The sequence below is a fragment of the Hippocampus guttulatus genome, chromosome 17, assembly GCF_054856545.1.
Source record: "Hippocampus guttulatus isolate MCC_2025c chromosome 17, RoL_Hgut_1.0, whole genome shotgun sequence".
Taxonomy (NCBI): Eukaryota; Metazoa; Chordata; class Actinopteri; order Syngnathiformes; family Syngnathidae; genus Hippocampus; species Hippocampus guttulatus.
The window spans coordinates 14,697,625-14,714,012 of record NC_141277.1 but is presented as its reverse complement, the minus strand read 5'-3'; the positions used below and the strand labels follow the sequence as shown (position 1 = coordinate 14,714,012).

At 48.0% G+C, this 16,388-nt stretch overlaps 2 protein-coding genes across 4 annotated transcripts; one reads left to right on the top strand and one right to left on the bottom strand.

The window, feature by feature from the left end:
• The first annotated feature begins 524 nt into the window (after positions 1-524).
• LOC147192213 (uncharacterized) lies at positions 525-2,138 on the top strand. Of its 2 annotated transcripts, none has more exons than XR_015103564.1 (6): positions 525-672; positions 766-829; positions 1,005-1,114; positions 1,288-1,432; positions 1,596-1,765; positions 1,842-2,138. XR_015103564.1 is itself a non-coding variant. In XM_086135598.1 (6 exons), exons 3-6 carry the CDS (start codon positions 1,064-1,066, stop codon positions 1,844-1,846), a joined length of 375 nt encoding a protein of 124 aa, XP_085991724.1. In that variant the 5' UTR covers positions 525-672; positions 766-829; positions 1,005-1,063; the 3' UTR covers positions 1,847-2,138. The 2 variants fall into 2 exon arrangements, 1 of the variants encoding a protein (XP_085991724.1); XM_086135598.1 differs by having other exon boundaries at positions 1,288-1,436.
• A 3,502-nt stretch (positions 2,139-5,640) lies between these two features.
• LOC147192212 (uncharacterized) lies at positions 5,641-12,348 on the bottom strand. 2 transcript variants are annotated; one of them, XR_015103562.1, is made up of 3 exons: positions 11,897-12,348; positions 6,381-6,527; positions 5,641-5,971 (listed from the first exon to the last, which is right to left on the bottom strand). XR_015103562.1 is itself a non-coding variant. In XM_086135595.1 (2 exons), exons 1-2 carry the CDS (start codon positions 12,021-12,023, stop codon positions 7,287-7,289), a joined length of 1,215 nt encoding a protein of 404 aa, XP_085991721.1. In that variant the 5' UTR covers positions 12,024-12,348; the 3' UTR covers positions 6,871-7,286. The 2 variants fall into 2 exon arrangements, 1 of the variants encoding a protein (XP_085991721.1); XM_086135595.1 differs by lacking the exons at positions 5,641-5,971; positions 6,381-6,527 and adding an exon at positions 6,871-8,374.
• Positions 12,349-16,388: the final 4,040 nt, after the last annotated feature.

The window sequence follows — 16,388 nt, the reverse complement described above, 5'->3', positions numbered from 1 at the left end:
TCCTGGACGGAAGCCCGCCTGGGACTCCGGAAGAACCCGCTCAGCGAGACAGGTGAGTCGGTCGGCCAGTATACGACAGATGAGTTTTCCAGCAGTTGACAGCAGCGAAATTCCACGATAGTTTCCACAGTCGAGTTTGTCGCCCTTCTTGAATATCGTGACGATGACGGAGTCCTTCAGTTCCCCAGGCACCGTCTCCTCGATCCAGCATTGAAGGATGAAGGTGTGGAGGCGGGTGAGGAGATGTGCACCCCCAGCTTGTAAAAGTTCTACGGGGATGTCGTCGACTCCAGCAGCTTTGTTCTTCTTCATCCTCCTCAGGGCTCCGGAGATCTCCCGGAGAGTCGGCAGCTCCGTCATCCAGTGTTGCACGGGGAGCTGGGGGACAGGATCGAGGAAGCCGTCTATTGCGCATGTCGGACGGTTCAGGAGCTCCATGAAATGCTCCTTCCATCGCTGGTGAGTATCCTCCTTTTCCTGCAGGATGGTGCCGTCCTTTGCCTTCACAGCCATTGGAGGACTGTGAGCCGGACCGATGATCTTCCTCGTTGCTTCGAAGAAGGATCTGGTATCGTGACGGTCAGCGGAACTCTGCATTTGGTGGGCAAAGTTGACCCACCATTGATTTTGGATCCTCCGGATCTCTCTCTGTGCTTCACTCTTGGCTGTCCGGTAGGCTTCTTCAAGTCTCTTGGAGGAAACGCAGTTCTGCCATGCAATGCGAGCCTCTCTCTTTCTTGAAATCAGTGGCTCAATTTCTTCCAGGTTTTCGGCAAACCAGTCGGGATTTCTCCTCTTCTGGACACCGAGGACCTCTTCCGCGGATTTGGTGAGCGCAGTTTTCAAGTGCTCCCAGTCTGAGTGGACAGTGGCAGGAAGGGTCCGAGGTTGAGTGTCCAGTTTGTCCGCGAGGGACGTCTGGTACTGTTCGAGGACTTGGGGATTCATCAGCAGCCCAACATTGAAACGTATCCTCTTGGGGATCTTCTTCCTTCTTTTCGCAGGCGCGATCTTCAGCCTAAGTCTTGAGGCTACCAGCCTGTGATCGGACCATCCGTCATCCATGGAGCGGATGGCCCTCGTGACCATGACGTCGGATCGGTCGCAGATTCGGGTAAGGACGTAATCGATCAGGTGCCAGTGGCCGGATCTTGGATGTTGCCAGGTGGTCTTGTGCTTGTTGGCCATCCGAAACAGTGTGTTGGTTATTACCATCTCCGTCTCTGCGCAGAGACCAAGGAGTAGTTCTCCATTTTCGTTGCAGTTGCCAACGCCTTCCTTCCCCAGAGTCCCTCCCCAAAGCTGATGGTCCCGGCCCACCCGCGCATTGAAATCCCCCAGAACCAAGAGCTTATCCCGGGGGTTGACGCGGAGGATCAGGCCACGCAGCGCGGCATAGAAGGACTCCTTCGCCTCCTCCGAGGCGTCCAGGGTAGGTGCGTAGGCGCTGATGATGACAAGGGATTGGGATTGACACAGAGGTAGGGTGATGGACATGAGTCTCTCAGAAGTTCTTACGGGGATGATGTTGTGATCCCTAACCAGACGTGACTTAACGCAGAACCCTACACCGTGAATTCTTCTCTCCTCCACAGCTCGTCCGCTCCAGAAGAAGGTGTACCCGTGCCGAGGCTCCTCGAGCTGCCCGGCACCAGGAAGACGGGTCTCGGAGAGGGCCACAATGTCCAGGCCGAGCTTCTGAATCTCAAGGGCGATGAGGGCAGTCCTGCGCGCCGGTCTCTTTGCTCTTGCATTGTCCATCAGGGTTCGTACATTCCAAGCGCCGATTTCCAGGAAAGCAGTCCGGTTTTTATATTTGTATTTGTTTCGCCCGCATAAAGGATGAATCTGCCAGAGGCGGGTCTCCAGCCGATCGATGGCGGTGATGGGCGTGTTTAGGCCGCCTTTTATTGGCCCTTCCTCGGATTGAGGGGAGCAGCGCTGCGACTAGAGAGTCCTGCTCCGCCACCGTGGTCGCTGCCTCTCCCCTGCACCATCACCAGTTTGCAAGGGGAGCGACCATCGTGCCACGGCCGCCGACGTGTGGTTGTGGAGCTAGGGACGTGGGCCCTCATCTGAGCCTGTCCCCGACACCCCGCGCCATCGCCGCCGGACTTCTTGAGGTTGGGGGATCGGGAGAGGGGGGAAACGGGTTGATGGGGCAGAGGGGAGGGGAAGAGGGGGGGGAGAATCGCCATCCTGGGGGCTATGTAGCGTGAGGGAGGGGGACGGGTCGCAACCCCGCCCCCGCACTTCGACCCCGTGGCCAGGGTCCACGGCAGCGCGGTGGCCGACGGTGGTGGTCCAGGGGGTCTGCAGCACCCGAGGTTGGACCGTGGATGCGCCGGGCCCGGTGTTTTATTTTGAAGGGTGGGCATTCCTTCATAACCCATGGGGATGGTCGGCTTGGGGATCCGGTCCGACACCTTGCTAGGCGCTTAACGCCAGGACTGTGGTGGATTTGTATACCGCCGGACGCGGTCCCGCGGGATTTTGCTGACCCGAAGGTCATTACCACTTCGCACCAACTCTCCAGTGATGGAAAGTCCCGTCAATTCGGCGTGGAGGCTCCCTTACGGACTTCACTGCGATCCACTAGGAATTGGCGACGGTTTGATCCGCACCTTTGAGCCTAGGGATCGCAGATCTTTTGCGAAACTAGGGGCTCCGTAGCTCACAATGGACGCTCTTTTTTTAAAAAAAATTTGAACACGTCTGCTCACAATGGACGCTCTTTTTTTTAAATCTTTGAACACGTCTGCTCACAATGGACGCTTTCTTTTTTTTTAATCTTTATTGAACACGTCTGCTCACAACGGAGGCCTCACTTCTTCGTCAACCCGAGGAAGCGTCACTTCCTCGTGTAAGGAAGTCGAGAGGCGCATTCAAGTGCGCTCAGTTTGGTCGAGAACCGAATTTCGGTCGTAATCCAAGGCATAAAAAAACTCGAAATTTTTGGTCGAAAACCGATTGATCGAGAACGGAGACATTTGGAAACTGAGGTTTGACTGTATCCTAATCTCGTAAGGCATTTTTCACAGCATGGAGAAAAATCCTCTTTGAAAAGGAAATAATAAAAATTAAGTGTCTGGGCTTACTCTTATTCGTCCTTTTAGCTGGAATAAAAAATTGGAAAAAGGACAAATGTGATGATCCATGCTGAGTCCAATTGCTCTCAGCTGAGGCAGAGAGTTGGAAAAAGGAAAAAGTTGCTTGCTGCTGAAGTTGTTGTTGTTGTTGTATCACCGCAAGTGCCTGAGGATAGTCCGCAGAAGCGCCAGCGATGCCCGTGGGAGACGCGCAAGTTCATCTAGAGTCTGGCCGAGTCCGTAGCGCTGGCGTTCGGCCAGGAAGGCCGGGCACCGGAGCCAGAGGTGCTCAGACGACGTCCTCCTCCGTGCACAACCGGCAGGTCGCATCCTCTGCCCTACCGATCCGGTGTAGCCAGTGGCGGAGCAGGGGGTGGTGGCCGCTGCGGAAGCGGATGGGGTTCGTCCGATCCTCCTTCGGAAGGGCCGACTCCTCGTCAAATTTGAGAGGCGCCATGTGGACGGCGCGTAGTCGGGGATGTGAGAGCCCCGGAGGACGGCCATCGCGCCGGATGACGCTCTGGTGGAGGCATCCGGGCAGGCATCGGGCTGCTGCATCTCAGAACCCAGCTTGGCCTCATCGTCCGCGAGGTCGTTACCGGCGAGATTGCAGTGTCCAGGGACCCAGAGGAGGTGCACCCGTCCGTGCTGGCCGAGGGCCGCAAACCCCGCTCTTAGCCGGAGGATGGGATCCCCAGCCGTGGTAGGGTTCGCGAGAGCGTCAACCAGGGACCGGCTGTCGCAGATCAGCTTGGTCGAGAGCCACTCGTGCCGGTTGGTGTCGAGCCAGGTGACAGCCTCCGCCATGGCCGCCAGTTCAGCTTGGAAGGAACTACTCCGGCGACCGGTTGCCGCGTGCCATCGGTGAATGACTGTATCGCCGCGCAGTACCACCAAACCAGCACCACCGTCCTCAACGACTCCCCGCGTGGACAGCCATTGCAGTGTAGACCTCCAGGTCCGTTTCTCCAACCGCGGCGATGGCAACCAGGGCACCAGCAAGCTTTTCGTCCGTGGAGTTAGTCTTTGTCACAGCAGTCATGGGCACCAGTGGTGGCGGAGCGCGGTCCCAGGGAGGAGGGGCAGATCTAGGAGCACCCATCTCATGCTCACCTAGAAGTCCTAGCAGGGACTTCGCCACACCAGTCGGACCGGCGCAGGCGCTGTCGTACCGGGCTCAGCAGCAGGGTCCTTCGAGGGTTGTCAGGGGGCAGACTGAGCCAGCGATCCGCCAAGAGCAGCGCACCCGTGCGGTAACGTGATGTCAACGTGCTGCTGGAGTTGGAGACGGGCTTGCAGGGGGCCGAATGGGCTGGAGGCAAAGCCTCCTCCACTAAGGCGAGGGCCCAAATGCCCGCCGCGTCTCTCTCCACAACTCCTTTTAAAAGCCCTGAATCTGGGGTTAAGGTCATGTCAACCTGCAGATGGTGCGGGCATGATGACCTGCATAAGATAAGATAGGATAAGATATCCTTTATTTGTCCCACACTGGGGAAATTTACAGTCTACAGCAGCAATATTGTGCGTAGAAAGAAGAAAGAAGAAAAACAAAGTGTTTGCATTCACAAAATCAATGTTACAGTTTCAAAGTACACCGTTCAATTAAGTGCAATATAAATATAGATATAGATAAGGTAGCTGTACCATATACATGAATCTTTATCTGACCTGGACTTTCCACAGCTGTGCACTCTGGCATCCTGCCAAAACTCCTCAGGCTATTCTATTTTTAGTTTGTTACTTTTTGTACTTTCTGCTTATCTCTGACTCGTGACAGCTGCATGCACTCTGGCAGCCTGCCAAAACATCCCTTTGTTCCTGTTATCTATTATAATTAAAATCACATCTGAACAGCATAAAAAGATATCATATATGCACAATCATGTTGATACATTATCTCCCTTGCAATCACAGGTTTTGTTCTTTATCAGGAGACATCATTTGGGAATAAATAACATCAACTGGCAATATCTTACACAAAGCAGTTTCAAAGCGTTTGTTATCATAATATGAACTATTCTACTTTAACTGAATAATACCATGAAAAAGAAAAGAAAAACAATAATCATTCTTTGGATAAAAACCTCAATTACAGTATCGCCATACTATTGTATGATTCAACAGTAAAGTTGTATCCCAATCATTCTAGCGTTATTGACATCAACCAATTTTTTGTAAGGCAACTGTAAGGCTTTTCAAAGCATTATCAATTGAATATAAAGGATAAAACATCTCTGGACCAAACTATTTGAAGGGGTGAATTGTCATGACTCATTTGACGGTCTGTGTCGCCCTCTAGTGGGCAATATTGACTCCTATCCTTGAATCCACTTTCATTTTTGTATGGCTGAATTTCCTTTTTTTATTTAATTTTTTAATTATTATTAGACTATTTATTCTTAAGATAATTATTGATGTATTAGCGTGACGCAGGGCACACGACAGTTGTTGTGTAAAATATAGCAACTTTGAGTTATAATTCATAGTTACAAATTTTAACTTATGTAGAATGTTCACTGTTAAATCATATTAAATAAAAGACAAAAAGTGATTAGTTTATGATTTTTTATTGAGAAACAAAGGTTTTTGGAGTGTCTTTGCTCCAAGGCGATTTCTCCTCTGGGACACCAGCTCCCCAGCCTTAGAAAATAGTCTTTCACATGGTACAAATGACAATGGTGAGCAGAGTGTTTTAAGTGCAAGTTGATGCAGATGTGGACATGTTCTCTGGTTCCATTTCCAATATTGTAAAGGGTCTTGGTTTCTGGGTGTGTTTGCTTCTGCCAGGTAGCGTTGGACTTCATTTTTGGAGCCAGCTGTTGCATTTTAGGTCTTCTGGGTCTCTGCAACCTCCATAGCAAGTCTTTTCCAGAGATTGTGCCCTAAAAAATAGTTAATCATTAGTTTAATATCACATGACACAGTGCCACAGAAATATCGTCCCTGCAAGCCCGGTGAGAGCCTTGAGGTGTACAATGCTGACATCACGCGCCTCGTTATGGAAGCCTTCCCTGACTACGGCCGTGTAGCACAGGAAGGAGAGAAGTTTTGTTGCTTCTGATAAACTTCTAAAAGCAATCGAACAGCTGACACTTAATGTGAGTAACCTACAGAGTGATGTCCGCCAGCTACAGGAGGAGAACACCTACCTCAGCCAGCGCTTTGACCACTGGGCCAGTCACCATTTTCCATCCGACCATCGTGATGAATGCCAAACCAGAGCCTACTACTCACCTGACAGACGCTACGGTCAAAGTCCAGAATTCCATCGCGGGCACCATTCAGACTCACCTGAGGTCCGACAAAGCAGACGTGATTGGATCTCTGATGATGACCGCCACCACCACCATTCCCCAAGTAGATGCAGCGGGAACTCTCAGGAGGATACAAGACGCCATCATTCTGCTGATAGTACATCACAGGATCCATTCGACTGGACTGTGATCCACAGAGAAGAAAATCAATGTCAGAATGCAGACTCATTGCCAAGGCGTTCAAGAAGTACCAAGTCCATCTGACACCACTGAATGAATGAATTTGGGGTCTTTTTTTTTTCTTGACTTCGGGGCTCGGACATGCCAGTTCAAAGCAGCATTCAAAAATTCCATTCTGCCCGTATTTCAAACATGTTATAATGAAGGTCAACATTTGAATACAGACAAACCTTCCTTTTTCGGGTTGCTATTTTTCAATCTCATTCCAGGGAAATTGTGCTTCACAAGTCATGAATCCCACCATTATTGTGATTGGTGATATTGAAGAAGACTCGGCTGATCCAAGCTTTTTGAGCAAGGAGAACTTTATTGGCCAGCAAGCAACACACAGCATCAAACAATAGGTATGGGTGCTTCATAAATTAAATGACAAAATGGAAAATGCCCATTTTATTCAGGATCACATCCAATAAGAAGATAAAACACAACTCGATACATGGGGTGCTAATCCATATGACCAAACCTCCTTTGAAAATTAATTAAAACAAACAACAAAAACTGCAACTCAAAGCCAAATAAAAACTAACTCGTATGTAGAATCTAAAACTATTAGAATGCCGATAACAATGCAGGATTTTCAAATTCATTTCAACAACAAAAAAACTTTTCAATGCAGTAAAGAAAAAGAAAAGTACAGTCCATAAAATTCAATCACCCATGGTGCATGAAATCATGACGCCTGCTCAGATGAGAGGTGAAAACCTCATTGCTGACTGTTCATCTCATTAACACACTTGTGATTCTTCATCTGAGACGTCCGCGAGAATTTTTGGGCACAAACTGAGCAGGAAAAAGCTTTCTCACCTGTGTGGATTCTTGAGTGTACTTTTAAGTTTCCACCCTGAGAGAATCTTTGACCACAGTCTGAACAGGCAAAAAGTTTCTCACCAGTGTGGATTCTTACATGCTTTTTTAAACTTCCCTTGCGAGAGAAGCTTTGACCACAATCTGAACAGGCAAAAGGTTTCTCACCTGTGTGTATTCTCATGTGGTTTTTTAAGTCTCCCTTCTGAGAGAATCTTTGGCCACAATCTGAACAGGCAAAAGGTTTCTCACCGGTGTGTATTCTCATGTGGCATTTTAAGTGTCCCTTATGAGAGAATCTTTGGCCACAATCTGAACAGGCAAAAGGTTTTTCACCAGTGTGGGTTCTTGAGTGTACTTTTAAGTTTCCCTGCAGAGAGAATCTTTGGCCACAATCTGAACAGAAAAAAGGTTTCTCACCAGTGTGTGTACTTGTGTGACGTTTTAAGGTTCCCTTCCGAGAGAATCTTTGGCCACAATCTGTACAGGAAAAAGGTTTCTCACCAGTGTGTGTTCTTGTGTGTATTTTCAAGTGTGCATTGGCTGAGAAACTTTGGCCACAAATTGAGCAGAAAAAAGGCTTCTCCCCAGTATGGATTCTTGCGTGACTCATTAAGGTTCCCTTGCGAGAGAATTTCCGGCCACAGTCTGAACAGGTGAGTGGTTTGTCACCAGTGTGGGTTCTCATATGTCTTTTCAAAGTGCTCCTCCAAGTAAACGTCTTCCCACACCGAGAACAATTCCAGGGTTTGTTGTCAGTGTGACATGTCAGATCACGATCAGACTCTTCATCCTCATCATCATCATCAACGTTTGATGATGTGTTGTCACCACCTTTCGTGCAAGGGTGCTCTGGCTCCTCCCGTCTTTTAATGTCAGGGGCCAGCTCCTCCTCTTCTTCTTCTTTACAGTGGGAGACCTCCTCTTCCTCTTGAATGTGAGAGGGCTCTGCATCCAGATGCTCAGGACAAACATCTTCGCTGATGTCTAAAAGACACAAGGAGACAAACACCCAATGGAATTCTGATTTATGCTTAAAATGAAGGTTAGTGATGGGTCCAGCAACACCGATGCGTCGACGCATGCGTCGAGCTCAGAGCAATCCACGTGTCCGTGTGTGTGCTGATTCGTGAGGATCACGTGACCAGCACATGAACTGCGTCGACTCATTCCAGGGGGCGTTGACACAGCAAAAGCCCGCCACACAGTGTTTATAAGGAAGTGCGTCGAGCGACATGATGCCACCTGCTGAAACAAGCCAGACCTCACCCTATTTGAAATAAAAATATATATTTGGGCAAAAAGGAAAACACAGAGATTATCAGAAAAACGTGTCCGTCTGACTTCGAGCGTCGTGTCGGCTAGGCTAGCGTAGCTGTTGTCGTACTTCAAAGCTTCTTTAATATGTGACGTGGGTGGCGTCGGCGCCGTGAGTACATGCTCGCGCTCACGCGCACACAGCAGAGAGCAGCGGACTATTGACTGCTGAGGCTTCAGTCGAGTGGCGTTGCTACAGTACGTGCATATTATGGAGCAGCTCCCGGAGAAACGCATATTGTCCGCCGTGCAGAGCCATTTTTATCTCCTTTTGGAGAATAATGGGTTTTATTCAAATCTCCTTGTCTCACCAAGTGCCTCTAGGATTTTTGACGTCTTATTCCATTCTAATTCAAATTAATTTCAAGGTAACTCTTCATTACTTTTCACATATTTTATTGCAGGTGAAATGTCGAATTTGCCATACAGAAATATCATACACCAACAAAAGCACCTCTGCAACTACATCTGGCATGTTACTCATCATTATTAGTTAGTTTTACGGAAACTGTTCTAAATGCCAAATTTGTTAGGTTTGGTTTTTTAGATGAACTGTGGCAACATTTGGTTGATGAGGTAGGGAAACTGCGAAGAAGTGCAACAGCAGATGCTCTACCTGAGGTCCAGCGATACCTGGCAGAGGGGAATATTGCACGCAGTCAAAACCTGCTATAATAATCGAAGGACCAACACACTACTTTTCCAAACCTCTCCACCCTCGCAAACCTGTTTCTCTGTACGCTGGCATCACCAGTGCCATGCGAGCGTGTGTTCTCCACAGCAGGGGAAATAGCATGCAAGAAATGCAACAGACTGAAATTCAAGACACTGAAGCAACTTATTTTTCTGAATAACGATTTGTGAAGACAAAGCCCACAAGCATCCTCATTTACATAATTTTCACATTCTTCAAACATATTGAATAATACAATATGAATGCATAGATGTGAATGATATTGGATACACTTCATCATCAAATCAGTCAGTTCAGTCTGTCAACTGGGTTGCCTGCAGGGATTTTGAAAGTCCAGCAGGTGTCAGTGGTCAGCGACACAGTATCAACACAGTGTGTCGTTGTGTCAACACGCTTCATGAGAGCCAGATGAGTTCAGATTTTTACTCACTACTTGACATGAGCAGAATCACTTCTGGTGGTGAATTTTTATTTCTTTCTTTGTTTATTTTTATCCATGATGGTGGTTTTTGTATTTTTTTTAATCCATGATTGTTTGTGCAAAGACTTGTACAGAGACTGTACTGACATGGCAGATTTTTGAGCAGTAGATAAGTCCAAAGCACAAATTCTACCTTGGACTGGCAGCCCGTCAGTGTTGAAGAGTGTGAAGGGTTCCAAGAAACTGATTTAGGTCCTTGAACCCATATGTTTGGCCAACAAGAAAGGCTTGTGTGGAACTTACATCAAGCAGTAGTTGATGTGTGCAATTTAGTCCATCTGAAATTTAAATGTATTGATTTTCTTTTGGTTTAACTTTCAGACCATCAAACAAATGGTTGGGGGTTTTTTTCTTAGATGACCCGTGGCACCACTTGGATGGCAAAGTGGGGATAATTGGGAGAAGTGCAACCACAGATGCAATGGCTGAAGTGCAGCGATATTTAGCAGATGGGAATGTTGGAGCGGCTCAAGTTCCTCTGGCATACTGAAAGAGACAGCCTATCCCGGGGTTCGGCAACACGCAGCTTCTGAGCCGCATGTGACTCTTGAGTGCCGCCTAGTGGCTCCCTGGAGCTTTTTAAAATGTTTGAAAATGGAAAAAGATGGCGGAGTGAAAATTATTTTTGTTTAAATATGGTTTCTGTAGGAGGACTAACATTCTTAACATTTTCCAATGCTGTAAAAATATGTCGAATAAATACTACATTTCAACATTTCTGTCAATGATGATTTGTCTCATAGCCAGCAACACGTTTCTATGAGCAGAAAGATGTGCAGCCTGCCAGACAGGTGGGTGATCTAAGAAGAAACGCCGTTTCATGTCCAATTCACAGAGGGAACTGGCAAAGAATGGCAGAGAAGCATTTTAAAATGGTCCATGTCAGCTACGAAAGTTAACACACAGCAAAAGTGTGTCCCGTGCCTTGTTCATCTTAGCGAGAGTTATGGCTGTTGCTCATTGTGGCATGCGTGTGCAAGTGTGTGCATATGCGCGCGTGTGGGGTAACGGGAGGCTGGTTGATCGAAAAATAGCGCTTTGGTCAAAATAGGTTGGAGCCCCCCTGCTCTACAGGATGCATTGCAGGGAAATAAGAAGTTAAATCGGGAAGGCTCATTGTGTATTTGTAGATTGTAGGTTAATTTAGCTCAGGGGTGCCCATTACGTCGATCCTGATCTACCGGTAGATCTAAGACCGGTCCCAAGTAGATCCGAAGAGTGTCGAGGAGAAAAAACAAACAATCAACCATTTGTGTGTCTTTGTACATGTTAGTAATATATTTTTTGTGTTAATGTACGCTGAACCCTAATCATCCTATCAATCTCATTTTCCCAAAATAAATATTTAAAAAATAAAATAAAGCAGGTAAATCTTGAATTTACGGTGGCGCGTGATTACGTCACCGGAAGTTGTTAGCACTCAGCAGTCTGCAATTGCAGCTTGTGATCAGAGCTGTTGCGCTCTATCTTTTATTGTCATTATTCTCATTCAGAGTTTGCTTCGTGTACAATTCACAGAGGGCACGGGCAAAGAATAGGAACCTAGGAGGGCCCAGGGAAGCACTTTAAAACGCGTGCGCGCGCGTGCCGGTAAGGGTAGATCCTGTGAGGTTAGTTGATCGAAAAGTAGATCTTTGATCCAAAAGGTTTGGGCACCCCTGATTTAGCTAATATAGATACATACGTGTTGCCTTCTCTCTGAGGCTTTTAATTTGTTGCGGCTCCAGACACATTTGTTTTTTTGGTCCAATATGGCTCTTTTCAACATTTGGGGTTGCCGACCCCTGGCCTATCCCAACCACTTCCAAAAACCCCAAAAGTTTCTGTGCACGCCACCATCATCAGTGCCATACGTGCGTGTGTTCTTCACTGCAAGAAACGCAACAGAAAGAAACAAAACACGAGCAGACTCTCTCTCTCTCACAGACACACATACACACACTGCGTACAAGAAAGACAACAGATGAAGGCCGTTAAAAAGAGTACTTAACAAATGAGACGAAGAGTGTGACCCAACCTAATCTGTGAAGAACAATTCTTGGCTGCATCTTGCCAATGGCGTCCAGTAGTTGACTTTGTCGCTCGCGATCCTCTTTTGCTCCACAAAATTCCTCCTCGTACTCAGCTGTCCTTCTTTCATACATTTTCACACAAAATTTTAAAACAACACCTTAAGTTTGCGATCTCTACGGAGCGATGTGTTGAGCACGAGCGCCTCTTTTTTTTAGCGACGAGCATGCTAACCGAAGCTAAACTAGGCCGAGAAATGTCAACGTAAAACAAGACGAGTTTAATCGGACACGAAGCTTCAACGAAAGATGTTTTGGCCAGTGAGACGATGGTGGACGCCCCGAGTGGATGTTTGAGCACGTTGACTCCAAATTCAGGCGAATTTGGTCAAGGGCGTCTATCCTTCCTCGCTCCCCAGTCCTGGGCTGCGATTAAACCAGCGATTATTAATACTCTACATTACGGTAAACTGACGCCGGCGAGCGGGGTTGGCCACCTTCAAAATAAAAGCTCTCCACCATGCACGTCAGTGGCTTGGATTTCAAATGCAGGTACTGTACTGTAAAAATAAAAACGTTAGGTATCCAACAAGACCATTCGGATCTGATGTCGGCCTCTGAAAAGTGACAAGATGGCCTGCGTTCTGACATGACCTGCATTCTAACATGTTGATCTTTTTGCCCATTTATAGAACATCCTAAAAGAAGGAATCCAGCACCCCGGCTCTCCACCCAGACCACCCTCGTCCAGATCAGATGTTGCATTTTGAAATAAAAGGCCTCTGAAAACTGGCATGTTGACCTGATTTCTGACAAGATGATCTGAACGCCCAACATGTTGACATTTTTGACCGTTTTGAAAAAATTCCTAAAAATTGAAAGTTTGTTATCCCGTGAGGGCTGTAGGTCTGAGGATAACTACCGCTCTCCGGCTTTCCAACGTGACACCTCCCGTCCGAATCTGATTATGCATTTGGGAATAAGAGGCCTCTGAAATGTGGCAAGATGACAAGTTGATGTGAACATGTTGAAAAAAATCTCAAAAATTTAATCCTAATTATCCCTCAACCGGACCCGGTGTGTGTATCATATGTAAAAAGTAATGTGGTTATTGTGGAGATGTATAAACAAGTTGCTTTTTTTAATCTAGACTTTAAATTATTACAATACGATACAAAAATTATCATCTAAGATAATGAAACAAACCGGTGGATGTTTCTAAGATGAAAATCTTAGAAACATCCACCGGCTCCGCTCTTCTCTCACTCCTCAGTCCACTGCTATACTTGTTCATACCCTCGTCACCTCGCGACTCGATTACTGTAATTCCCTCCTGCTCGGTCTCCCTCAAAAAACCCTCCATAAGCTTCAGCTGGTCCAAAATTCATCCGCCCGCATTATCACACTCACACCATACATAAACCATATTACACCTGTCCTCCAACATCTCCACTGGCTCCCCATTTTACACCGCATTCAATATAAAATCCTGCTCCTCACATTCAAATCCATCCATAACCTAGCCCCTCCATGCCTATCTGACCTCATCCATATTCCTACACCTGTCCGCTCTCTTCGTTCTTCCTCCTCTCTGTCCCCCCTGCTCGCCTCGTCACCATAGGAAACAGAGCCTTCAGTCGCTCTGCTCCCCAGCTCTGGAACACACTCCCCGCTGACCTTCGTAATACAGACTCATTAACACATTTCAAATCCAGCCTCAAAACACATCTGTTTAGACAAGCCTACTCACTCGGACCATAAAGCCATTATTTTTATTTATTTATTTTTTGTTGTATTTTTTCTTATTTTATTTGATGCTGTTTTTAACATTGTGTTTGTGATTTTAACTGCTTGTTGTAAGGTGTCCTTGAGTTTCTAGAAAGGCGCCCACAAATAAAATGTATTATTATTATTATTATTATTATTATTAAAAAGCCTTTCAACCAGAGGTGATTGCTCTCAGACTGCAAAGGGAGCTCAGCTTCGCCTAAAATGTCTAAAAATAAGTGATCAAATATATGTGTGTACATACAATTGTGTGTCCATGTCATTGACTTAATACGCGCTACAACGCACTCAACTTTTGTTCCGAATCAGTTTATTACTGGTTACGATGTGACTGTCTTCTCATTCATTCCTGCAGCTTCACTGTGATTTAAAACGTGTTGATGCTGAGCGTCTAACTGTCACGTTCCGTATTTGACAGCAGGGGGCAGGCGTTCTTGCTTGCCGCCTGCACACCTGCCACCCATTTGTTGACGATTGCACCTGCTATATCTAGGCGCTCCGACAGTCAACTCACTGCCGGAGTATTCCACGCCGTGCCATTTGCTATCGTCTATTCCTTCTCGGTTAAAACTCTGAATTACATGACTATTTACTATTATTGCGTGCCTTGATATTCCTCTCGTGTTTGATTAGTATTTTACTTAAGAACTTTCTCCTTGCCGTTTTTGTTTCGCAAGCGTTTTCTGTTATTTCCTGGTCCTCTTTTTGACCAGCGTTTTCTGTTGCTTCGTTATTATTTCCTGGCCCACTTTTGACCAGCGTTTTCTGTTGTCCGTTTAGACGGGGATTTTGTGTTATAATAAATTTCATTTTTTATGACAAAATTCCTTTTCTGTGTCTGCTGTTTCGGGGATCCACTGACCTCTAGTAGTTGTGCACAAAGCGATTATTCTGTCGCTTCGGGCTCAACGTGACAGAATACTCCGGCCACCATGGATCCCGCAGACATAGAAAAGATTTTGTCCGCTCTGTCCCGTCAAGAGCAACAGATGAGTCAGCAGGGCCAAGCCATTACGGAACTCCGCGGCGCGGTTTCCATGCTGGCTCATCGGTTCGATGATTACGAACCCCGTATTGTACGATTGGAGGAACGGAGAGCACCTCCCCCGGTGGTTCGTCATACCACCACTGAGGCACCCGTCTCCTTCCCCACAATGAGTAGGGAACCGTCGCTTCCACACCCCCCACGTTACGGGGGTGAGCACGGTCAGTGTGGGCACTTTCTCCACCAGTGCTCGCTCGTCTTCGACCAGCAACCTTCCGTCTATGCTACTGATGACGTGAAGGTTGCTTATGTAATGAGCTTATTGACAGGTCAGGCGGCGTCATGGGGTATGGCGATGAGCTTCGCAAAGCCGAACCTCCGGTCTTCTTTCCCCGGCTTCGTAGCAGCGTTTCGCCGGGTGTTCCACCATCCCGTACGGGGCAGAGAGGCTGAGGGCCGGCTACTCGAACTCCACCAGGGGAGGCGATCCGTAGCGGACTACTCGATTGAGTTCCGGATTTTGGCCGCCCAGAGTGGCTACAACGACAGGGTGCTTTGTGGATTGTTTCATCGCGGATTGAACACCCAGCTCAAGGACGAACTAGCGACCCGCAACAACAGTTCCGACCTGGAGGAGTTAATAGATCTCTCCCTACTGTTGGACAACCGCATGAGAGAGAGAAGCCGGGAGCGCGGAGGTGGTTGGTTCCCGTTCCGGCATGCTACGTACCGTGGGGGATCCCGCGAGACGCTTCGGGCAGCTGGGTCCGGAGACCACCCCGATCCCGGAATGCTGTCACCGGGGAGGAGCCGATGCAGCTGGGTGGCGGAAGTTCAAGATCGGAGGAGAGACGGCGCCGTTTCAACGATCGGGCCGGGTCTGACAGCGGTCTACAAGGACCTCACGCCGCTCCCGGTCCTCCGGAACCTCAGGCGTCTACATTCACCGAGTACTGTGAGTCACGACCCCGCGCAGAGCCTCCCGAGCCTCGGCGAGTCGATTCCCGGCCGGGGTACCCCAAGAGACTGGAACTCGAAGGGGAGATCTATGGGGCGTCCCGGGCGCGGCGGATCAGGGCCCTGATAGACTCGGGGGCTGATGATTGTTTTATCGACACCGACCTCGCCTCAGAGTTGGGCTGTTTTATCGAGGAGCTGGCCGAGAAGAAGCGCGTTCATGATCTCGATGGGCGCCTCCTGGCGGTTGTAACACAAAGAACAGAACCACTAAAGCTCAAAGTATCCGGGAACGATGTCGAACGCAGACGGTTTTATTTAATGCGGTCTCGAGCCGTTCCGGTTATTCTCGGCTTGCCCTGGCTCAAGACTCACAACCCCGTTATCTCCTGGGAGCGCCCGGCAATAGAGATTTGGAGCCAGTACTGTTATGAGCGTTGTTTACAATCAGCCGTAGGGGGACGCGAACGTGCCGGTGACGACTCCCCTGAAACCATCTGCCTTGACGGAGTGCCAAATTGCTATTATGACTTACGACAGGTATTCAGTAAGGATCGCGCTCGCTCTTTGCCCCCGCACCGTCCATACGATTGCGCCATAGACCTGCAAGTGGGCGCTCCGCTGCCGAGTTCACGGCTATATCAGGTGTCTCAACCGGAACAAGATAAGATAAGATATCCTTTATTAGTCCCACACTGGGGAAATTTACAAGAGGCATTAACGGAGTATATAAATAGCTCGCTCACTGCAGGTCTAATTAGACCATCGCG